Source organism: Squalius cephalus (genome assembly GCF_949319135.1).
Source record: "Squalius cephalus genome assembly, chromosome: 2".
NCBI classification, from domain to species: Eukaryota; Metazoa; Chordata; class Actinopteri; order Cypriniformes; family Leuciscidae; genus Squalius; species Squalius cephalus.
In genome coordinates this window covers 2,599,506-2,622,283 of record NC_137123.1, presented here as the reverse complement: position 1 = coordinate 2,622,283, position 22,778 = coordinate 2,599,506, and the positions used below count along the sequence as shown (strand labels likewise).

General features: G+C 43.7%; 1 protein-coding gene across 2 annotated transcripts; it reads right to left on the bottom strand.

Annotated features, from left to right (window-relative positions):
• Nucleotides 1-1,403: 1,403 nt before the first annotated feature.
• LOC307154415 (calmodulin-regulated spectrin-associated protein 3) lies at nt 1,404-18,956 on the bottom strand. Of its 2 annotated transcripts, XM_079864333.1 has the most exons (19): nt 18,631-18,956; nt 13,192-13,433; nt 12,433-12,573; nt 11,531-11,608; nt 11,412-11,444; nt 11,026-11,073; nt 9,356-9,494; nt 9,138-9,277; nt 7,939-8,032; nt 7,806-7,851; nt 7,661-7,719; nt 7,144-7,174; nt 5,134-6,982; nt 4,934-5,052; nt 4,557-4,855; nt 4,297-4,348; nt 4,089-4,201; nt 2,974-3,092; nt 1,404-2,905 (listed from the first exon to the last, which is right to left on the bottom strand). In XM_079864333.1, the coding sequence occupies exons 1-19, from the start codon at nt 18,752-18,754 to the stop codon at nt 2,603-2,605; spliced, it is 4,029 nt and encodes a 1,342-aa protein (XP_079720459.1). In that variant the 5' UTR covers nt 18,755-18,956; the 3' UTR covers nt 1,404-2,602. The 2 variants fall into 2 exon arrangements, with proteins under 2 accessions (XP_079720459.1, XP_079720460.1); XM_079864334.1 differs by lacking the exon at nt 11,026-11,073.
• Nucleotides 18,957-22,778: the final 3,822 nt, after the last annotated feature.

Below are 22,778 nucleotides of genomic sequence, written 5' to 3'. Positions count from 1 at the left end.
ATTTGTGATCAATGTTGGAAACAGTTGTGCTGCTTAATATTTTTTTATAACCTGAGATACTTTTTTTCAGGATTATTTGATGAATAAAACGTTAAAAAGAACTGTATTTATTTAGAATAGAAATCTTTTGTAACAATATACACTACCGTTCAAAAGTTTGGGAACAATAACTATTTTTTTTTTAAGAAATTAGTACTTTAATTCAACAAGGATGCGTTAAATTGATAAAAGGTGATGGTAATGATTTATATTGTTAGAAATGTTTTTATTTTGAATAAATGCTGTTTTTATGAATAAATGCTGTTAACGTTTTACTCATCAATGAATCCTGAAAAAAGTATTCCAAAAAAATATATTAAACAGCACAACTGTTTCCATCATTGATAATAACTGAGTATCAAATCATCATATTAGAATGATTTCTGAAGGATCATAAGACACCAAAGACTGGAGTACTTGCTGATGAAAATTCAGCTTTGCATCACAAAAATAAATTACATTTTAAAGTATGTTAAAAAAGAGAACCATTATTTTAAATTGTAATAATATTTCATAATATTACTGTTTTTTTTTTTTTTTTTTAACTGCAGGCTTGATGAGCATAAGAGACTTCTTTCAAAAACATTAAAAATAGTAATGTTTCCAAACTTTTGACTGGTACTGTAACTCTCAATGGCCTGGTCATCTTGACGGAGACACAGGAGACAAACTGCTGGGTTCAAGTATTCTGTAACACAGTCCACTGCAGAACCCAAGTGCAGCTTTATTTCCCAAACATGATCAAACATAAAACAAAGACTTGGCATGACTTTTTCATGGCTTGAAAAACATGGACTTACCAAACAGTGGTTACAGGTAACAATACTTAAGACGATAGATAGATAGATAGATAGATAGATAGATAGATAGATAGATAGATGAGGTATAGTGACTTTATCATTTTTTATAAAAGACACAATCTGACACGTTCAGGAGCTGAAATAATATCTCGATGTCTGAGAGTCCCACGTCACTCTCACAAACCCTCGAGCTCTAATGCTGGAGGCTCTTCTGTTTTTCATGATCTGCTCATTAAACAGGCAAATGAATCATCGCTGTGAGGATTAAACAAAACTGTAAACGCTCAAGAGTGTGTGAACCGCGTCTGTCAGGATTCTCATCAGCGTTGGGTACAAAGTGGACAAAAAGGGTGGTAAAAACACCTTTTTCAAAGATCAAATTACATAAAACATATAAAAACTCACCAATTAGGCCTATTGCATTCCTTATGCACAGCATTGTGGGCATCTAGTCAAGAAAACAAGATAGTTCAGACACAAACTGAACATTTACATTGAACATTATATATGTGAAATTCAGGAATCATTCCTCTGCTGTCAGTCACTCACAGAAACAGTGGAGTTGAATTGTTAGAAATGGTTTTATTGATCTACATGTTCATCACCACATAAAATCATCATCATCATCATAGAGCAGGAAAACACACAGTCAAACATGATGTCAAAACTCAGAAAACAGCCTTTCACACACAAACACACACTCCCACTCTCTCTCACACACACACCAACGCTGTATTAATATGATGGAGGTTTAATGGCTTTTTAATACTGATCCAGGATCAGGTTCTCAGGACTGTGGCCCACTGATCCACATGCAGCTCAAAGACTCTGTTCAACAGAGTCAGACATCAGATCACATGATGCCTCAGTCTTTGGACAGGAGAGTCATTTACTCCACACAGATTCAGCACACGAGGAGAGACTGATGCAGTAATATAAAAGAGAACAAGTGTTCGCAGCAGGAGATCTCTAAAATCGTCCAGCCAGTCGGAGAATAGATAAAACCCTCAGCAGCGATTCTCACTAAAACTACAGTTCCACTAGACTGAGATTCTAAAGTCTGTATCTATAAGAGCAAAGAATATAGAGCATAAAAATCAGAGAGAAAAAGTGCTCAGTTGGTGTAACCGTCAAGAGATATCTGGACCGAACCGAACGTTCACATGCAAACAGGGGCGTGAAAACCTTTAGTAGCGTGAAAACCTCAGGGCTCGTCTTCAGGGTTCATCTGTCTTCATGCAGTCAGAAAACATGAGAAGGGCTTTCGTGATCATAAAATTAATCACAGAGACTGTCTGTGTCGTGTTTAGTGCTGGTAAGGTGTTTATTTAGAGGAATGGCACTTATAGTGGGTCTATCGGAAGGGTTTAAGGTTCGTTCACACCAACAACAATAACTAAGTTTTAAATAATCGCTGTAACTATGACAATAGCGATGTCCACACCTTGACGATAATGGCACAGATGAAATATCACTTTCAGAGTGAATGTTTACAGCTGATGAACGTTAAAAACATTGACAGTCAATCAGAATCCATCCTGCTTTAAAGAGCGCAAGCATTTTAAAGAGACAGACCACAAAACTGCAACGTGCTTATAATAAACAGAACGATATCATCTATTGGTGTGGCCGCTAATATAGTTATCATAAGAATTATCAGTGTAGTTATTGTCCATTTAAGTGTATGCATATGTTATATTTATTGTTCTTGGTGCGAACAGGTCTTTATTATGGTGGGAGTGGTTTATTTTGGTGGGTGTGGCCTATTTGGGTGTGGCTACTTTTTTGGGCGTGCCGTGTTTCTTAGCGTGCCAGAGATGTGCGGGGATAGTGAAAGCGTCGACGCTCATACTCAATGTACGAGACGGAAGAGTATTAAACTGTTTCCTGTCGGAGCTGTATTTATAAATGGCTTCCACGGCCGTGGAGGAAATGACACGCGGGCCGACGCCGCAGAGTCGTTGCAGCTCCTCCGATTGGCCGTCGAGGGTGTAGATGGCGCGGAACTGACAGTTGGAGTCACGCAGGAGAATCAGGAAGTGGCTGGCGGAGCTCTTCTCCATCTCCTAGAGACAGAAAGTAACTGTCAGAATGTGAGAGTCATGACTGTAGAGTAAGATGAACAGTGACGCACCTCTACAATCTTGTTTTTCTGGGATTCGTTGACCTTGCCAGCGAGGCAGCAGCGTGAGAGCGCGTTGTGAATGATGAACTTGTTGGATTTAAAACTGGGTTCCTTAAATAATTTAGGACCTAAAACAGAAGATAAAACTGACTGTGAGTGAAAACTACACAGATCAAATAAAGTACTGACTACAGCCATTAAATAAGGAACTGATTACAGCCTCTTTTTTTGTTAAATTTCAGTTTTATCAATAATAGCCATTATAAAAGTATAAGTAAAAGGTACAAGAAACGTATACAATAAGAAATAAAGCAAACAATTCAGTCAAACATACAAAGTCAGTGCTCTAGTCTAACGTTACAACGGTAAAGTTAAATAGCTTAAATATAAAGTTATGAAGTTTCACTTAGCCCTCAGCCAAAACGATTGGCCATGGAACTACATTCCAGGCTGAATAACTCTTAAAACTACATTTCGTGACACAATAACAGTAGTATTGTATTTCAACTGTATATAAAAATGGCGCCTCTTATGTTGTCATTCCCCTTGTAGCACGCGCAAGTGACGATACTCAGTCTAGCTCCACCCTTTAGTACCGTACCACTGTGCTAGGTACCCCAGCGGAAGGGTACCGAAAAAGTGGTACAGTACGGTTCGGCATTTTGGTACCATTCACAACCTTTGACAGTGGAAACGAGCCATAAAGTACTGACTAATAAGGTACTGCTTACAGTAATCAAATAAAGTACTGATTACAGCTATCAAATAGGGTACTGACTAATAAGGTTATGACTACAGCCATTAAATAAGGTACTGATTACATCTTCTCAAATCAGGTCAAGCCGCTTTGTCTTCATACATAAACCTGTTCTACACAGTGCAGCTCAACAACTATGACTTAATATGATTATAAATTGGCTTGACAAAGTCAACATACTTTAAAGAGTACTTAAACATTACTATACAGCTTCAAACTAGACCAAACTTTTATGCCCATTATTAATCTAAAATCTTACACAGAGTTCAAACTAGCCTTGAATGATTCATGTCTTCACAAACCTCCTTTAGTTGTAATTATTTTCAAATGTGGAAACTGATCATAAAAACAACAATCGGCTCTTTACCTGTGTACTCTGGGAGTGAGGCTGGAGAGGAGGCATTGGAGGCTTGTTCCCAGTCTCCATTCTGATTGGCCGGTTTCCCTGATGACATCACCTTTGAGGGCGACTCTGAACGACTGAGTTGGTGGATGAGAGAGAAAGTGTTGAAGTAAAGGCAGGGATGTATGGAAGGCAGATGACAAAAGCACGGCTGAGCAGCAGGGTACAGTACCTTGCTGGTTTTTCAGTTGGTAGAGATCGTCCATCTTTCTGGTTAGCTACAACTGCATGAGAAAACACATCTGGTTTTTAGGGCATGATAGTGAAATCTTTAAAGCAGCAGTGTGTGTCCTTTCTGCACCACTAGCACAACCAAACAGAACTGTTTTCAAACCCAAACTCCATTCATTGGTTGAGCATGTTGCAGTTTCGTTCATACAGGCAGATTGTAATTCTGTTTGGTGACAAGATACTTGTGATGTGTGTGGTTACCTGTTCTGTTCTTCCCAGGCGAGCGTGTGTGAGTGATCTCATGGTTGTTGTGCGGTTTGTGTGTGTGCTGTTTTTTGCCACTGTGCTTTGCTGGTTTCTGTCTGAGAACCTTTCCTAGATCAGCCATTATCTTCAGCTGGTGGCGCCTTTCATACTCCGCCTGTGTGAACGCTCCCCGACGCAGGGGTGTTCCCGGGGGCGTGGCCTTTGAAGGAGGGGGTGGGGTGTATGAGGTGGGCAGTGACTGTGAAAGCGGTGGAGTTTGAGAAGGTCGCAGGTCATCCACAGAAACCTGTTGACTGTAGGAGGAAGCAGAGTTACGTAAGTCCTGAATGCAGGTCCCGAATGAGAGGGTTTGGATATTTGGGTGTTCTTACCTGTTCTCAGGGTCTTGCCCGTATCTTGTCCGTTTCTTGATCTCTTGCGCTCGTCTTTGCTGCCGCTCCAATAGCAGAGCCCTTTTCAGGGCCATCTCCTCCTCCGAGAGACCCTCCTCCTGAACGCCCACAAATACACACGTTAAAAACACCTCAGACACGTATCATCAACCAAACCACATGCAGACCTTCACACACACCTTGAAGAACACGTCGAGTCCCAGCCTGCTCTCATTCTCTGTCTGGTCACTCATGGAATCCGATGAGAATATTTCTGCACCCTGTTCCAGATCTGTGTCGTCTCCCACCGTCCCCGCACCCTCGGTCTCATCTTTCACCAGAGCGCTGCTGAGGAGCATGTCGCTTTCAAACGAGCACTCCGACGGGGCTCCCGAACTGCTCCCACCGCCTAAGAGTTCAGCTGGGAGCGCAGACGGAGGCCCGGCCTCAAGCTCCAGGGTGAAGATCGGGGTGTGATGCTCGCTGGAGCCTGATTCTGATGTGCTCTCTTGAGGCCGAGTAAGTTGCAGCGGAGAGTCATGAGGTGTGCGTGGACTTCCGAATCGCAGTGAGGAGCAAGTCTGCACCTGACATTGGCTCGGAGAGCCTCGCCGCAGATGGGGAAGCGTGTCCACGTTCTGTGGGGGAGTTAGGACACGTGTGAGAGGCTGGAAACCGAGTTCTGTGGGGCGGGAGGGACGTTGACGTTTGGGGCTCTTAGGAGTAGCTCCATGGGATCTGCGTGGAGCAGATGATGCTGAGCTTTTAGGGGATCTTGGTGTGTCAGAAGGTTGTGCAGAGCGTGAAGGAGATCTAGAGGGTGAAATGATACGGGTGGAGTCTCTGGAAAGATGAGGGGATTTAGGACCAGCTGGGATGACCCAGGCCTTACTGGAGGCAGGAGTCTTATTTGAAGAGGAGTTTTTCGGAGAACTTAGAGTTTTCTTTCCCATGAGCCTTTGCTGCTGTTCTGTAAGGAGCTGCATGTCCCTTTGTAGGGTCTGTAGGGTGGAGCTTAGCTTAGCTACTGCCTCATTATATTCCTCCAACGGAGGCTCTTTCTCCACCTCTTTCTTTGTATCAACAGAGAAGGTCACCTGTTTCTCCAGTTTAGGCGGGGATACTACATCGCTGGTGTTCTCCTTCTGTTCCCCATCCTCTTCTTTCTTATTCTCCTCCAGTTTCCTCTTCTCCTCCTCCTTCTCTTTGTCCTCCTCTTGTTGAAGCTGTTGCTCCATTTGTGTCAGTCGTTCATCCAGGGTAAGGGACTGTCCGTCGTCTCCCACTTCTTCCCCTTGTTTCTTCTGTAGGTGAAGGAAAGCAGTTTTGCCCAGCCTCTGCCTGTGCTTGGTAAAGATGGCCTCAATCCGCCTCTTTTGGGATTCAATTGCTCTGCGTTTCTCCTCTAGACGTGCACCCAGTTCCTGTGCTTCCACTGCCCCAACAGGGCTCATCTCTGCAGGGCTGCACAACGGCACTACATCCTGGGACCTGGAGTTACTTGGGGATTCTGGCATCATCTTCCTGCGTTCAGCAAAGTTTGTCATGCGACCAGTCTTGGGTCCGTTGGCTGGACTGGAGGAGGTTTTGGGGGAGTTTTCAGGTGTGTCACACTCTAAACCTCCATTGTGCTCTTGTGAACCTACAGGTTGCCGTTTTCGGTTCCCGCTGCTATTAATCCATCCTCCCATTGGTCGATGCATCATCCCAGTCCGGCATGGGGCAGAGCTGCTCAGTCTGTCTCCACCCTCCTCAGGCGAGTGGAGGTAAAAGCCAGACGGCGCCCCCTCTGGCCGCATACGAGGCTCCTTGTGTACCGGCCGGCCGGTATGAATGATTTGTAAACCTTCTTCTATGGTAGGCAACTCTCCTAGAGGAGCCTGACCAATGAGCTTACTCAGATCCTCTGGGGGCGTGTAAGAGCCAGGGTCGGTTACCCTAGTGAGGCTGTCCGTGCTGATGGAACGGTAGAGAGGGTTGCCCATTACAACATCAACATCACTGTCCAGTGGGAATGGGATGCTGAAGGATACGGCCGAGAGGGGACGGCTGAGACAGAGAAAGTGAACATTACTGAAGATTCATAGTGCTTGATCAAGGTTCTCATCCCCAATTTTTCAATTTTTTTATTATTTAGACTAATAAGTCACAGAATTTGTATAATAAAATTAAGATTAATTGTACTTTCTGGAACCGAAAGACAGACATACCTAATTTGCTTTTTGCTCCAGCCCCGTCCTTCTACACAACAACAAATGTAAAAACAATACTTCAGTTACACACACAAAGAGCACAATTTCAAATATCAAACCACAAATCCAACAAGTCAAGTCACCTTCATTTATATAGTGCTTTTAACAAAACAGATTGTTTCAAAACAGCTTTACGGTGATAATAGGAAATTAACAGAATAGAGATTGTTTTGGCTTTACAGAAGCTCTAGAATAACGTTATTGTCCAGCTGAAGTAAGTTTTTGATTGATTTTCTTCCATTGCAAAGATCATTAGTTATTAACTTAAGGGCCGCTAACACGACACCATTTTAACTGAAAGGAGAAAACTTTTAATGCGTTCTGGCCGTTCATTTGCAAAAGAAAATAGCCTGTAGTCTAAACCCAAACTGAGAATACAAACTCCACATGCAAATATTCACTTAAAACAAGACATTGCCACACACAGCAAGACCTTCAAGTACCACAAATCTCACAGGTTGCAGAAAGCTCTCACCGGACACAGAGGGGGACTGAGGCAGGAGCGACTGCTTCAGAAGGAAAGAAGGGGAGCCACTACAAGAAAAACATCAGATCCCATGATGCAGTTCAACATAAAGAGTCTGCTAACATAATGTGAGTGTTTTGATAGGAGCGCTTACCTGTTGCCACTGATCGGACTCGTGCAGTCAACCAGATCAGATGCATCTGTAACTCAAGACAGAACTCCTGTAGGATCTGAATACAATGTGTGTTTTTGTGTCCACTCATATGTTTATGTATGTTTATTTCTACCTGTTAGGTCCAGTGTGTGTGTGGGTTTGACGAAATCTGGTTTATCCACTTCGAAGGCAGCAAACAGCTCAGAAAGGAAGCACATAATGTTCACCTTTGGGGTCAAAGAGAAAACTCTTACATATTGTTTTTTTAATCATTATTACCTATTATAAAACGGTTAATTCCAATCCTTGATTCTGATTGGTCAATAGCTGTGTTTTATTCACGATAAAACCGTACTATGACCGCTCCACCCAACGGTTCTACACAAAACCCCTAGCAACCACTCTTAGCAATGTAAACATATGTTTGTTCTAATTGATATTGTTTATTGATAAGCTTATAGAGTAGAGTATAGTGAGAGATCGAGTAAGCAAATGTACCTGCATTTACAGTAGACATGGCATTTTCCTTCAGGTCAGTCCTATATTCGTAATATAATATCTGTTTGAATGTCTGCTGCAATATCTTGTCCCTTAAACAGTTAAGGGGTTTTCCCGTGACACGCTAGTCATATATCAGTTGCGTCTTGCTTCTCCCTGTTCACAAGTTCGAGTCCTTTCAATATAAAAGTCTTCTCTACTGACTGACTCACTCATAAAGTCAGTCTTTGCCGCCATCTAATGGCCAAACAATGTATGTAACTTCTGTTGCAGTTTACGACGGAAGGAAGGCTTTTAGTGCTTTTACTTCATGAAAGTTGCATATTTACATAAATTACAGCTTTAATATTTGTATTGTGTGGTAACCGTTTTATTGTGAATAAGTCACCATAAAGCACAGCCTCGAGTACCTTATTGCTTGCATATATTTAATAATTGTCAATGAACAAGATGATGCACAATTTTTTGGAATATGTTTATCTTACTGGTAAATTGGGTAGAGATATCGCACCTGTAAAGTGGGCGGGGCATATCTCATCTGTAAAGTGGGCGGGGCATGTTGCACCTATAAAGTGGGCGGGGAATATCTCATCTGTATAGTGGGCGGGGCATGTTGCACCTGTAAAGTGGGCGGGGCATATCTCATCTGTAAAATGGGCGGGGCATGTTGCACCTATAAAGTGGGCGGGGCATGTCCACCTGTAAAGTAGCCGGGACATGTTGCACCTGTAAAGTGGGCGGGGCATATCTCATCTGTAAAGTGGGCGAGGCATGTTGCACCTACAAAGTGGGCGGGGCATATCTCATCCGTAAAGTGGGTGGGGCATATCTCACCTGTAAAGTGGGCGGGGCATACAGTAAATCCTCCAGCTGTAGGGGGCAGCAGCTCTTCAGGTGACTTTCACAAAACTCTCTGATCAGCTGGAGATTGTACATACTGTCTGCCGTGGACATGGTGTCCTTCAAACACACATCTGCAGAGAGAAGCAGACAGAAGTGAGTTACATTTCTATAAATCTGGAGAGTTTTCCTTCAGGGTTTCTGTGTTTTACCCTCCAGAGGCAGAATCTGAGGGCAGTAGAAGTGAAGCGCAGCAGCGATGGCGCATCCGTTAGACAGATCCTTCACTCCCGACACCACCACGAACACCGCAGTCTCTTTAGACTGAACCTTATCTTTCCTGTAACGGATCTGAGATGGACAGATGCACAGAAAGCAGGAGAACGGCTCAGAAGTGTTCAGAAGATAAAAGAAAGACCATTTGAAAAAACTGATTGAAAAAGAAAAGACTGTCAAAGAAAGCAGGGAGGGAAACAGCACGACAAACATCCAGAATCAGATTCGCTTTTATTCTGACTCATAGAATCAGTGATTCATTCACTGTTGGTTTGGACACTATCAGTGAATGTGCAGCAGAACTCATCAGTCCTTCAGCGACTCAGATCATCGAGTGAATGTCAGCGTGCAGGAGTCGCTCTCAGAGAGCTGTTCAGATACACACACACACACACACACACACACACACACACACACACACACACACTCACTCACTCACTCACTCACTCACTCACTCACTCACTCACTCACTCACTCACACACACACACACACTCACTCACTCACTCACTCATACACTTATACACTTATACACACACACACACACACACACACACACTCACTCACTCACTCACTCACTCACTCACTCACTCACACACACATACACTCACTCACTCAATCACTCACTCATACACTTATACACACACACACACACACACACACACTCACTCACTCACTCACACACACATACACTCACTCACTCAATCACTCACTCATACACTTATACACACACACACACACACTCATACAGACACACACTTACTCTCTTACACACACAACTAAAGCAAAACCAGCATGAGGCAGCAAGTGTGTACAAAAGACACAAGAACACACAAATACAAACATGATCTCATGAAACATGTCTGGGTCACATAAAAAATTATATAAACAAGAAATTAACAAAATCAATCATGCAAACTTTCTCAAATATGAAAATAATTCAGATTCCGCTGCTCTAAAAAGACAATAATGTAATTATTTGGATCATAGTGTCGATGTTGCAAAATTGGTCAATTATAAAACAAAGTCAAATCAGCTTTAAAGCGTACATTTAATTTGATATTGATTCTCATTACTGTAATACAGCACTTTTAATTATGGTATTACACGTTATTTTATTAAATAATTCATGCATGTCACTGCTGAACACTCGCACTCGATCTCCACACATTTCTGCACAGTATTGGGGGGTCGACTGTCGTGAAAACATAATTATGCTAATTTAAATGCTTCAAAAGCAGGTTATATTGTCCTTATATTGGCAGGTTATATGGCTTTTTTTCCCCCATATGATTTTAGGGTAAAACGTGGTAAATGTTGACAGGTTTCATGAGATTCACCCACACACACACACACAGGCTCACGGGTGAAGGGGAAGAACGACACACTGATGTGAGTGTGTGAATATAAGTGTGTTAAAGCGCATCCAGAGTCCAGCCGACAAACTAAAACTGGAAGAAAAACTCAATTATGAGCAAAAGCAAAGAGTGAAACTACAAAAAGCGTGTGTTTCCTGCAGAGATCTGAGACGGGACAGTGATGAGGTCATGCAGATGTGTGTGTGTGTGTGTGTGTGTGATGGAGACAGGAGGCGGGCGGATACGTTACCACAGGAGGTTTATTCCCCGACTCCTTCAAACAAAATGCGATGGCATGCTGGGTGCGTTATGGCAGAGAGAGCACACGGGTCAATGCCCAGGGGTCGTCGCTACGGCAACCAGAGTCACACACAGTCACATGACAAACAGAAGTAAAAGGGGGCGGGGTCAGAGCTAGACCCCCACCCCCTGACTCCTATTGGCTGGACCTATATAAGCACACATGTCAATCAATTGAGTTCTGAACGCTACTGTTCACACCAGTCAGTCAGAGTAAGGCACTTCTGTGGGGTTTATCAGCACATACACACACACACACACACACACACACACACTCTCTCTGATTTAATATCCATGATGAGACTGACAGAGATTCATCAGAGCTGTAATACTCACTGGAACCAGTTTCCAGTACCAGCGCTGTGGACACTGAAGAGAGAGAGAGACAAGCGTCAGTAACACAGACTGGGTGAGTGTGTGTGTGTGTGTGTGTGTGTGTGTGTGTGTTCACTCACAGCAGGCTGCAGGTCAGTACAGGGGTTTGATTTGGGATTCTCTTCGACATCAGTGTTTTCCCGCAGCTTCTGGTTGACCTGCACAAGAGATCAAGCAGTTTAATGTGTTTCTGACACTCACTGCAACATCTAGAGTGTGTCTTGATTTGATTAAAGCTGCTCTCAGAAAGTTAACATGCAATACGTTTGTACATATAGCTGTGTTTGTTTTGCTGCGATCCCATTGGTCCGCTGGTTAGGCCAGTTATCCAATCACAGCCTCTGACGAGGGAAAGTCACATGAGGTTTGAGGGATTTATTCAGAAAATGTATTTCCATCATAGATTAGGCATGTCTTATCCGATTAAAGAAATATCCACCTCAATAATATGTTTTTTTATGCACATTTTTAGAATTTATGCGCATCTTGGCATTTCCATCCGGCATATCTTTACACAATATCCCTAGATTCACATAAAACAGGCGGATGGAAACACAGCTATTGTCTGTTGTTTTATTTGTCGTTTCCCTGTAATACGTCCAGCTTATGCTTTATACATATTTTATTTTTTTATTTTTATATGTTTTTGTCAAGTTTAGCCTTTATCTTTCTGTTCTATAAAATAATTTTTTTGAGATCCTATTAGCCGCGTTCACACTGCAGTTGAATCCGGTTTCACTCCACTTCTGACTCTGCGGTGTGTTTGTGGCTTTAGGGTTCTAGGAGGAGGAACTTTGATGATCCAGAAGAGCAGTTTATGCTTTATAAGTTTCTTTATAAGTTTTTGTCAAGTTTTGTCTAGCCTTTATCTTTCTGTTCTATATAATTAATATTTTCAGATCCTATTAGCCGCGTTCACACTGCAGTTGAATCCGGTTTCACTCCACTTCTGACTCTGCGGTGTGTTTGTGGCTTTAGGAACCTTGTTGATCCAGAAGAGCAGAGCGTTCTCCCAGCTCTTGCCCGCCCCGAACTGATCCGTGTCCTTCGACATCTTGACCCGAGCCACTGTTTCCATAGCGCTCAGTGACATCAGCGCATCAATCACGGCCAGATGGGCCCCCTGCAACCAATCAGAGAACAGACACACATCCGTCAGCCAATCGAATCACATGCTCGCAGTGAGTCAGTGTGTCGTTCCCTCGAATGACTTGTTTAGATTTATGGCTTTGATTTTCTCACAGTTTTAGAGTAAAAAATGTTTTTGAAAATATATATTTCATATAAAAATTGAAAATAGTATTTGTGCACATTTTTCATAACAATAAACGTAAAATTCTGTAACTTTTTTTACGTTCACTTTTTAAAACTGTTTCCACTTCAGCAATAATCTGCCAAACGTCGTCTTTGAACAGAGATCAAACTTCAGTCTGTCGCTCTAAAGCGTTCAAGATTTACCACAGTTTAAGATGAAAATTACATTTCCAGGTCTATGCTCAAAAAGTGAATAAATGGATTATACATACAGAGAAAATATAATTTAGTACCATAAAAAACCCTAAAAATACAAAATATGAAATAAAAAAACAATATCGGACTAAAATATGGTACATTCATTTCATTAAGAAAAAAAAAAATCTGTAATTTTTGACCGACACGGGAAGAGCCCCAGAGGGTAAAGCAGCGACAGTTAGCGAACGAGTGAGCGGTGACGGACACAGCTAGTGTGTGTTTCACTCACCATGTCGATGGGTGTGTGGCTCAGCTGTGCAGCGGTGACCGGCTCCTGCCGGTGTGTGTGTAGCGGGATCAGGGCGTAGCGGTCGAGCAGCTGCAGGAGAGAGTCGTGGCCTGTAGGGGGCGCTGTGACACCGGCCAGGGCGGATGAGGAGAACACACTGCAGTACAGACCAGCGGACAGCAGGAGGCGCTCTACAGCGGGACACACTCCTCCGTCCTGATCGAGCCCGGCGGGAGCACTCTCTACACACACACACACACACACACACACACACACACATGAGAAACAGAGAGCGGATGAGGAGAACACACTGCAGTACAGACCAGCGGACAGCAGGAGGCGCTCTACAGCGGGACACACTCCTCCGTCTGGATCGAGCCCGGCGGGAACACTCTCTACACACACACACACACACACACACACACACACACACACACACACACATGAGAAACAGAGAGCGGATGAGGAGAACACACTGCAGTACAGACCAGCGGACAGCAGGAGGCGCTCTACAGCGGGACACACTCCTCCGTCCTGATCGAGCCCAGCGGGAACACTCTCTACACACACACACACACACACACACACACACACACACCTGAAGGGCTTTATTCTGAGATCACACAAACACTTCTTCTTCTTCTTCTGGGTAGTCCTTCGTCGTCTGATGATGACTTCTCCTATAATTTGTGGGTTCTTTGATGAGACATATCTGTGTGTGTGTGTGTGTGTGTGTGTGTGTGTGTGTGTGTGTGTGTGTGTGACGAGCCATCAGAGAGAGACAGAGTTCATGACCAGAGTTTCTCTCACGCAAACCCTGCTACACACACATTGATACACACACTGATACACACACACACACACACTGATACACTGATACACACACACTGATACACACACACTGACCCACATCCTAAGTCTGAGCTCACAAATGATCTGAGACAAGGACGTGCACACACACACACACACACACACACACACACTGATACACACACACTGATACACACACACTGATACACACACACTGACCCACATCCTAAGTCTGAGCTCACAAATGATCTGAGACAAGGACGTGCACACACACACACACACACACACACACACACTGATACACACACACTGATACACACACACTGATACACACACACTGACCCACATCCTAAGTCTGAGCTCACAAATGATCTGAGACAAGGACGCACACACACACACACACACACACACACTCCCACATAGCAACATTGTTTCGGCCCAGATCCGGCTAAACCTGTGCATATTAATTAACTGTACATCATTACAGTGATCAGTGTTTCCATTAGTTGGGCTCTTAACTCTTATTATATCTTTAGTCTCTTCTGGCCGCTGTGACAGTGTGTGTGTGTGTGTGTGTGTGTGTGTGTGTGTGTGTGTGTGTGTGTCAAACACAGCAGTAAAGAAAGCTAAAGTGAACTGAGGTCAGGTGATGATGGTTTCCTGTTGATGGATTTATTTTGTGCTTTTATTTTTTTGCTGTTGGTTTTGTTGTGAATTAGTAGCTTTTCATTGTTATGATATTGAACTGTCCGATTTACACCCCTCTTCAATATGGAGTCATTTCAGCCTCAATAAGCCTGTTAACCACTGTCACCATTGTTGAGATTCATACGCTGATTGTTGATATCTGTGTGTGTTATCGTAGACTAACTTTTCGTTCTCATATTTGTTAAAATCTTCTAACTGATTGTTATAATATTGCTGGATCTCATGCTGCAGTAACACAGGGTTTGTGATGTGAATATATTAAAGGATCAACACAATTGTTAGATTCAAAAGTCATCAGTGAATCAGTCTATATCATGATGATTATAAATCCATCAACAGGAAACCATCATCACCTGATCTCATTTCACTTTAGCTTTCTTTGCTGCTGCAAATGTGTCTGACACACACACTGTCACCGCGGCCAGAAGAGAGGCCCAGTTCTGGTGTGTTTCTGTGCTCTTGGCTGACATGTGGCGTTGCTATGGCCTGCGTGTGGCCCAGATCTGGCACACAGGAGCGAGCCGCCCAAGAGCCATCATTCCAGCCGCATGTGGACCAGATCATCTTTCCACAGATGTGGGCCGGATCTGGGCCGGATGTGGGTGTTCAGTGGCCTACATACTAACATCACTAGAGCTTCACTTGTGTTTACTGGTCCCAGTGTTTACTGGTCCCAGTGTTTACTGGTCCCAGTGTTTACTGGTCTAAGTGTTTACTGGTCCCAGTGTTTACTGGTCCCAGTTTTTACTGGTCTGAGTGTTTACTGGTCCCAGTGTTTACTGGTCTCAGTGTTTACTGGTCTAAGTGTTTACTGGTCCCAGTGTTTACTGGTCTCAGTGTTTACTGGTCTAAGTGTTTACTGGTCCCAGTGTTTACTGGTCCCAGTTTTTACTGGTCTGAGTGTTTACTGGTCCCAGTGTTTACTGGTCCCAGTTTTTACTGGTCTGAGTGTTTACTGGTCTCTGTGTTTACTGGTCCCAGTTTTTACTGGTCTGAGTGTTTACTGGTCCCAGTGTTTACTGGTCCCAGTTTTTACTGGTCTGAGTGTTTACTGGTCCCAGTGTTTACTGGTCCCAGTTTTTACTGGTCTGAGTGTTTACTGGTCCCAGTGTTTACTGGTCCCAGTTTTTACTGGTCTGAGTGTTTACTGGTCTCTGTGTTTACTGGTCCCAGTTTTTACTGGTCTGAGTGTTTACTGGTCCCAGTGTTTACTGGTCTCAGTGTTTACTGGTCTAAGTGTTTACTGGTCCCAGTGTTTACTGGTCTCAGTGTTTACTGGTCTAAATGTTTACTGGTCCCAGTGTTTACTGGTCTCAGTGTTTACTGGTCTAAGTGTTTACTGGTCCCAGTGTTTACTGGTCCCAGTTTTTACTGGTCTGAGTGTTTACTGGTCCCAGTGTTTACTTGTCCCAGTGTTTACTGGTCTGAGTGTTTACTGGTCTGAGTGTTTACTGGTCCCAGTGTTTACTGGTCTAAGTGTTTACTGGTCTGAGTGTTTACTGGTCCCAGTGTTTACTGGTCTAAGTGTTTACTGGTCTCTGTGTTTACTGGTCCCAGTGTTTACTGGTCTGAGTGTTTACTGGTCTCTGTGTTTACTGGTCCCAGTTTTTACTGGTCTGAGTGTTTACTGGTCCCAGTGTTTACTGGTCTCAGTGTTTACTGGTCTAAGTGTTTACTGGTCCCAGTGTTTACTGGTCTCAGTGTTTACTGGTCTAAATGTTTACTGGTCCCAGTGTTTACTGGTCTCAGTGTTTACTGGTCTAAGTGTTTACTGGTCCCAGTGTTTACTGGTCTCAGTGTTTACTGGTCCCAGTGTTTACTGGTCTAAGTGTTTACTGGTCCCAGTGTTTACTGGTCTCAGTGTTTACTGGTCCCAGTGTTTACTGGTCCCAGTGTTTACTGGTCTAAGTGTTTACTGGTCCCAGTGTTTACTGGTCCCAGTGTTTACTGGTCCCAGTTTTTACTGGTCTGAGTGTTTACTGGTCCCAGTGTTTACTGGTCTCAGTGTTTACTGGTCCCAGTGTTTACTGGTCCCAGTGTTTACTGGTCTCAGTGTTTACTGGTCTAAGTGTTTACTGGTCCCAGTGTTTACTGGTCCCAGTTTTTACTGGTCTGAGTGTTTACTGGTCCCAGTGTTTACTGGTCTGAGTGTTTACTGGTCTGAGTGTTTACTGGTCCCAGTGTTTACTGGTCTAAGTGTTTACTGGTCTGAGTGTTTACTGGTCCCAGTGTTTACTGGTCCCAGTGTTTACTGGTCTCTGTGTTTACTGGTCCCAGTGTTTACTGGTCTGAGTGTTTACTGGTCTGAGTGTTTACTGGTCTAAGTGTTTACTGGTCTGAGTGTTTACTGGTCCCAGTGTTTACTGGTCTAAGTGTTTACTGGTCTGAGTGTTTACTGGTCCCAGTGTTTACTGGTCTAAGTGTTTACTGGTCTCTGTGTTTACTGGTCCCAGTGTTTACTGGTCCCAGTGTTTACTGGTCTCTGTGTTTACTGGTCTCAGTGTTTACTGGTCCCAGTGTTTACTGGTCTCTGTGTTTACTGGTCCCAGTGTTTACTGGTCCCAGTGTTTACTGGTCTCAGTGTTTACTGGTCTAAGTGTTTACTGGTCTGAGTTTTTACTGGTCCCAGTGTTTGCTGGTCTCTGTATTTACTGGTCTCAGTGTTTACTGGTCCCAGTGTTTACTGGTCTAAGTGTTTACTGGTCCCAGTGTTTACTGGTCTAAGTGTTTGCTGGTCTCAGTGTTTACTGGTCCCAGTGTTTACTGGTCTAAGTGTTTACTGGTCCCAGTGTTTACTGGTCTAAGTGTTTACTGGTCTAAGTGTTTACTGGTCCCAGTGTTTACTGGTCCCAGGGTTTACTGGTCTAAGTGTTTACTGGTCCCAGTGTTTACTGGTCTAAGTGTTTACTGGTCCCAGTGTTTACTGGTCTAAGTGTTTACTGGTCTAAGTGTTTACTGGTCTCTGTGTTTACTGGTCTGAGTGTTTACTGGTCTCTGTGTTTACTGGTCTCTGTGTTTACTGGTCCCAGTGTTTACTGGTCTGAGTGTTTACTGGTCCCAGTGTTTACTGGTCTCAGTGTTTACTGGTCTAAGTGTTTACTGGTCTGAGTGTTTACTGGTCCCAGTGTTTGCTGGTCTCTGTGTTTACTGGTCTCAGTGTTTACTGGTCTGAGTGTTTACTGGTCTCAGTGTTTACTGGTCTAAGTGTTTACTGGTCCCAGTGTTTGCTGGTCTCAGTGTTTACTGGTCCCAGTGTTTTCTGGACAGAGTTCTGGGTCATTTACCACTAATGCCCCTGATGTTGATCAGTGTCATCCTGAAGGGGTTAACTGGGATAATGACTGACTGAATGCACATACCACATAAAGATATGGACATACTGATTTGAGTCTAAATTATTTTACACTGACAGAAGACGGGGAGTGTGAAGCGACTCAAGACTGAATGCTGCGATTGACAGAGTGATCTACATTACACACAGGCTGTATTTGTTTTAACACACATGAATGACATTCTTGAACTATGAATGCATCGCAGAAAATGTCTTTGGACACGCGAAATGCACCGGGCCGCTTCAGACAATGACGCTCTGAAACTCCTGTTACGAGCGCGCGTGCACGTGCAAAAACAAAGACATTTCCGTGTGTCAGTGTGTGTGTGTGTTAATATTTGGTGTTTGTGGCTATTGTGAGATATTGAAGTGTGTGTTAGAGCTTCTGCTTCATCACAGTATATGATCAACCGCTGTATCACACGTAGAGCCGCGGTGACGCCCTCATCACACACACACACACAGGCCCTCTGCCTCTGTTAAACCAGCTGTGGGAGCGCGCGCGCGCGGATGCTGAATGATGGTGCTGATGCTGATGCTGCGGACACACACACACACACACACACACACACACAAACGCTGAGGTTTACCTTCAGGGCTCCGGCTCAGGATCCAGCTCACACTGGCCCGGGTCTTGGCTCGGGTGGGGTCGTACCGGTCCAGTGGGCAGAGGTCCGGCACCGGCGCGCTCTTCTTTACCGCGGACGCGTCCATCACGCGAGGACGCGTTACAAGATCGAATAACGAGCGAAAACGCGAGTCTTACAATGGCATTCTTCCGTCTAATGTCCGTGTCACCAAGAGAACCGCATCCCGGAGCCGCCCATCATCCCCGTGCCCCGCGCGCGTCAGGTGTCCTGCTGCAGCTGTCAATCAAACCCGCCGCGGCCAATCACACGCGAGGGGGGCGGAGCAACTGTGAAAGAAAGAAAGAAAGAAAGAAGAAAGGAAGGAAGGAAGAAAGAAAGAAAGAAAGAAAGAAAGAAAGAAAGAAAGAAAGAAAGAAAGAAAGAAAGGAAGAAAGAAAGAAAGAAAGAAAGAAGAAAGGAAGGAAGGAAGAAAGAAAGAAAGAAAGAAAGAAAGGAAGGAAGGAAGAAAGAAAGAAAGAAAGAAAGAAAGAAAGAAAGAAAGAAAGAAAGGAAGAAAGAAAGAAAGAAGAAAGGAAGGAAGGAAGGAAGGAAGGAAGGAAGGAAGAAAGAAAGAAAGAAAGAAAGAAAGAAAGAAAGAAAGAAAGAAAGAAAGGAAGGAAGGAAGAAAGAAAGAAAGAAAGAAAGAAAGAAAGAAAGAAAGTAAGGAAGAAAGTAAGGAAGAAAGAAAGTAAGGAAGAAAGAAAGACAGAAAGAAAGAAAGTAAGGAAGAAAGAAAGAAAGAAAGTCAAGTTTATTTATATAGCGCTTTTCACAACACAGGTTGTATCAAAGCAGCTTCACAGTAATAAATTAAAACAATACATCAATGTTTGTTTCTAGTGGAACGTCCACGTTTGGTAATGCTGATCAATAGTATCGTTGATTGATTAATTAAATTAAATATCCCCAAATATCCCCAACTGAGCAAGCCAAAGGCAACAGTGGCAAGGAACCGAAAAACTCCATCAGGACCTAATGGAGAAAAAAAAACCTTGGGAGAACCCGGGCTCAGTCGGGGGCCAGTTCTCCTCTGGCGTTTATGAACTAGAGGCCGGATTTAAAGTATTATATGAATGCCTGGCCGAAAAGATGCGTCTTTAATCTAGTTTTAAACTGGGAGAGCGAGTCTGAGCAACGAACAGTATCCGGAAGACTATTCCAGAGTTTTGGAGCTAAATGTGAAAATGCTCTCCCTCCTTTGGTGGATCTGGATATCCTAGGTATGACCAAAAGCCTCGAATTTAGTGACCTTAAAGAGCGCGATGGATTATAGGGCGATAGAAGATCCGTTAAATAGACTGGAGCTAAGCCGTTTAGGGCTTTATAAGTCAGTAGCAATACCTTGTAATTAATACGGGACTTTATAGGTAGCCAATGTAGTGATGATAAAATCTGTGTTATATGATCATATTTTCTTGATCTAGAAAGAACTCTAGAAAGAAAGAAAGCACACACACACACACACACTGGCATCAGCTGAACAGAACAGTGAAACACTGACTTCATACACACTCGCTAGGGAACCTGCACTCACACACTCGTCCAGCAGAGGGCGCTGAGCATCAACAGCTCGTGTAAGAGCTCAGGTAGACCAGCATAAACACCTGCGCCCGTACTCATAAAGATCTTAATGCAACGAGCGGCTCCTAGTGACAAAATTATAAGAAAACTCTTAGAAATGTGTGCGTTTACTCTTAAAATTAAAGAAAAAATCCTAGTAAAGAAAAAAGTAATTCAGAAAGCATCTCACCCCTTATAAGAGGTCTTAAGGTCAGAATTGTTAGGAGCACGGACGAGGACTGTTAAGAGGCTGAAGAGTTTCTTTAGCGGAGGAGAACATGGCAGAAAGACGAAGAGGGAGGAGAAATGTGTTGCAGACAGTGGATGACAGGAAGAAACTCTTCAGCCTCTTAACAGTCCTCGTCCGTGCTCCTAACAATTCTGACCTTAAGACCTCTTATAAGGGTTAAGATGCTTTCTGAACGACTTATTTCATTTTAAGAGTAAACGCCCACATTTCTAAGACTTTTCTTATAATTTTGTCACTAGGAGCCGCTCGTTGCATTAAGATCTTTATGAATACGGGCCCTGGTGTTTACAGGGAACGTTCACAATCACACGAGCTCGCCAGAAGCGGTGTGACGAGAGAGTTCAGCTGGAAAATGCAGAGTAACCCGTTTCACACACACACACACACACTGAGCACTCATCAGTGCGAGTTTAGATTGATCAGCTCTGACTCTCTGGTGTTTCGGATCTCGGGGAATCGGACACACACGAACACCGGGACGCTTCACACACACAGTAAAGACACGCTTGATTGTTGTCCTAATCCGCGCTCAGATTGATATCACAGGTACGTCTGTAAGATGTCTGCTAAAGATCTGTTCATCTGCCGTGTAAAAACACCTGATAAACATCTCAGAAAAGGCAGTTTTACATACACTGTAAACTTAACGGTATTTTACTGTAAACTGTACGGTTAGATCTATCACAGTTTTCAACCAACTATTAACCAATTGTTAACCGGTCTTTTACCATTAAAATCACGATCATCTAACAGGAAACGTCCTAGAGATGAAGTGCAGATGAGTAAACCTTTAAAAAGCATGTGTGTGTGTGTGTGTGTGTGTGTCAGGCTGGAATGGGCGTATCCTCCTCAAAGACCCGCCAGTCAGGATCCGGATCCGACATGAGACCAGACATGATCTGGGAGGCCCTCCAGGGGGCGATCTCTCCACAGAAGAAGAGGAAGAAGAAGAAGAAGAAGAAGGAGAAGAAGAAGAAGAAGGAGAAGGAGAAGAAGAAGGAGAAGAAGAAGAAGGGGTCCACGCTGCCGCTCGGCAACAGCAGAACAGCATCACTGTCTCCAAAGCAACTGTTGCTAGGCGACGGCAGGATGATGTCAGAGCTGCAGAAGAGATTCTCCACCGGTTCATAATCGCTTTCAATCCACGAATCAAAGATTGAACATCACACATTTATGCTCTGAAAACCTTTCTAAGACTGTAAAATGTCGTGATTAGAACATTAATGTTAATACAACATTCTCATAACCTTATCTTAAAGTCCAACTGAAATCTAAATTGACCCTATTTACTTTGTTAGCGCATATTACTAGTCTTGTGGTGAACAATTAATCCGTGCAAGTTAACACACAGAAAAAAATAGTTTGCCGTGGTAATCTTTAATCAAAGTGTGAAAAGTTACTTCCGGTCTGGAATGGCGTTCCTTCTCTGATGATGTAGGTTTGACGGCTTAGGTTGGGAAACGCTTAACCACTCCTCAAACCGTTAGTCTGCTATGAGCAGAGATGGAGAGGAGGAGCGCTGGAGTAAAACCCTCTGTTCAATATTCCCTCTCACTGGGAAATACGTCACAACACCAGAGAAAAGTCGTCTGCAACTTCCGGTTCACGCAGACTTTAACATTCTTCGAAAGCTTCTTTCTAATATAATCCGAGAACATTAACGCTACCATTCAGCAAATATCAATGACATCATAGGGAGGTTCCGAGAATGATGTTTCGGGAACGTTTTCCCAACAACGTTCATCAAGTAAACACAACATCGGTGTCACATTAATACACTGGGACAGTGTCTCTGCTCTTCGTCTGTCCAGCCTCTGCCGTCGTGCTGTCGGTGTCAATGCTAACGTCAATACCCTAATTAAAGGGATACTACAGGATTTAGCATTAAGCTTTGTATTCGTAGAAAACCTGTAGTATTTTTGAATTACCGTGCTTTCCACCCTCATGTTCCCCTGAGACAAGAGATTTATGTATTTTTTGTCTGGAAAAAATCCTCCGATCGTCATTTTGCGTCATCTGAGGATTTTTTGTCCAGAGGCGAGAGACTCCAGCCAGTAGGAGGCGCTGTCCCACATGTCTTCAACCCGCCCATAGAGGGATCTCACTCACAGAATGTACACAGTGTCAGCCATCTTTCTGTGGAAGCTAAGCTAGCAGGCTCTTGTTCTGTGGAGAAAGCTGAGTAGTAGGGGTTACCATCCTCCCGCGGCCCTCCGCCTCGTCCTGCTCGCCACAGTAAACATGATGAACGGCGACTGTTGAACGCAAAAGCCGAATCCTGGACATTTTGGGCGATCTC

Excerpts from the sequence above, each read along its gene's own strand:
- LOC307154415 (XM_079864333.1), bottom strand. The coding sequence starts at position 18,754 with ATGGACGCGTCCGCGGTAAAGAAGAGCGCGCCGGTGCCGGACCTCTGC. Across the intron at positions 8,033-9,137 it reads ATGCCCCGCCCACTTTACAG|GTGAACATTATGTGCTTCCT; the intron begins GTGAGATATGCC and ends TTGACCCCAAAG. Across the intron at positions 4,856-4,933 it reads GGGCAAGACCCTGAGAACAG|TCAACAGGTTTCTGTGGATG; the intron begins GTAAGAACACCC and ends TTCCTCCTACAG.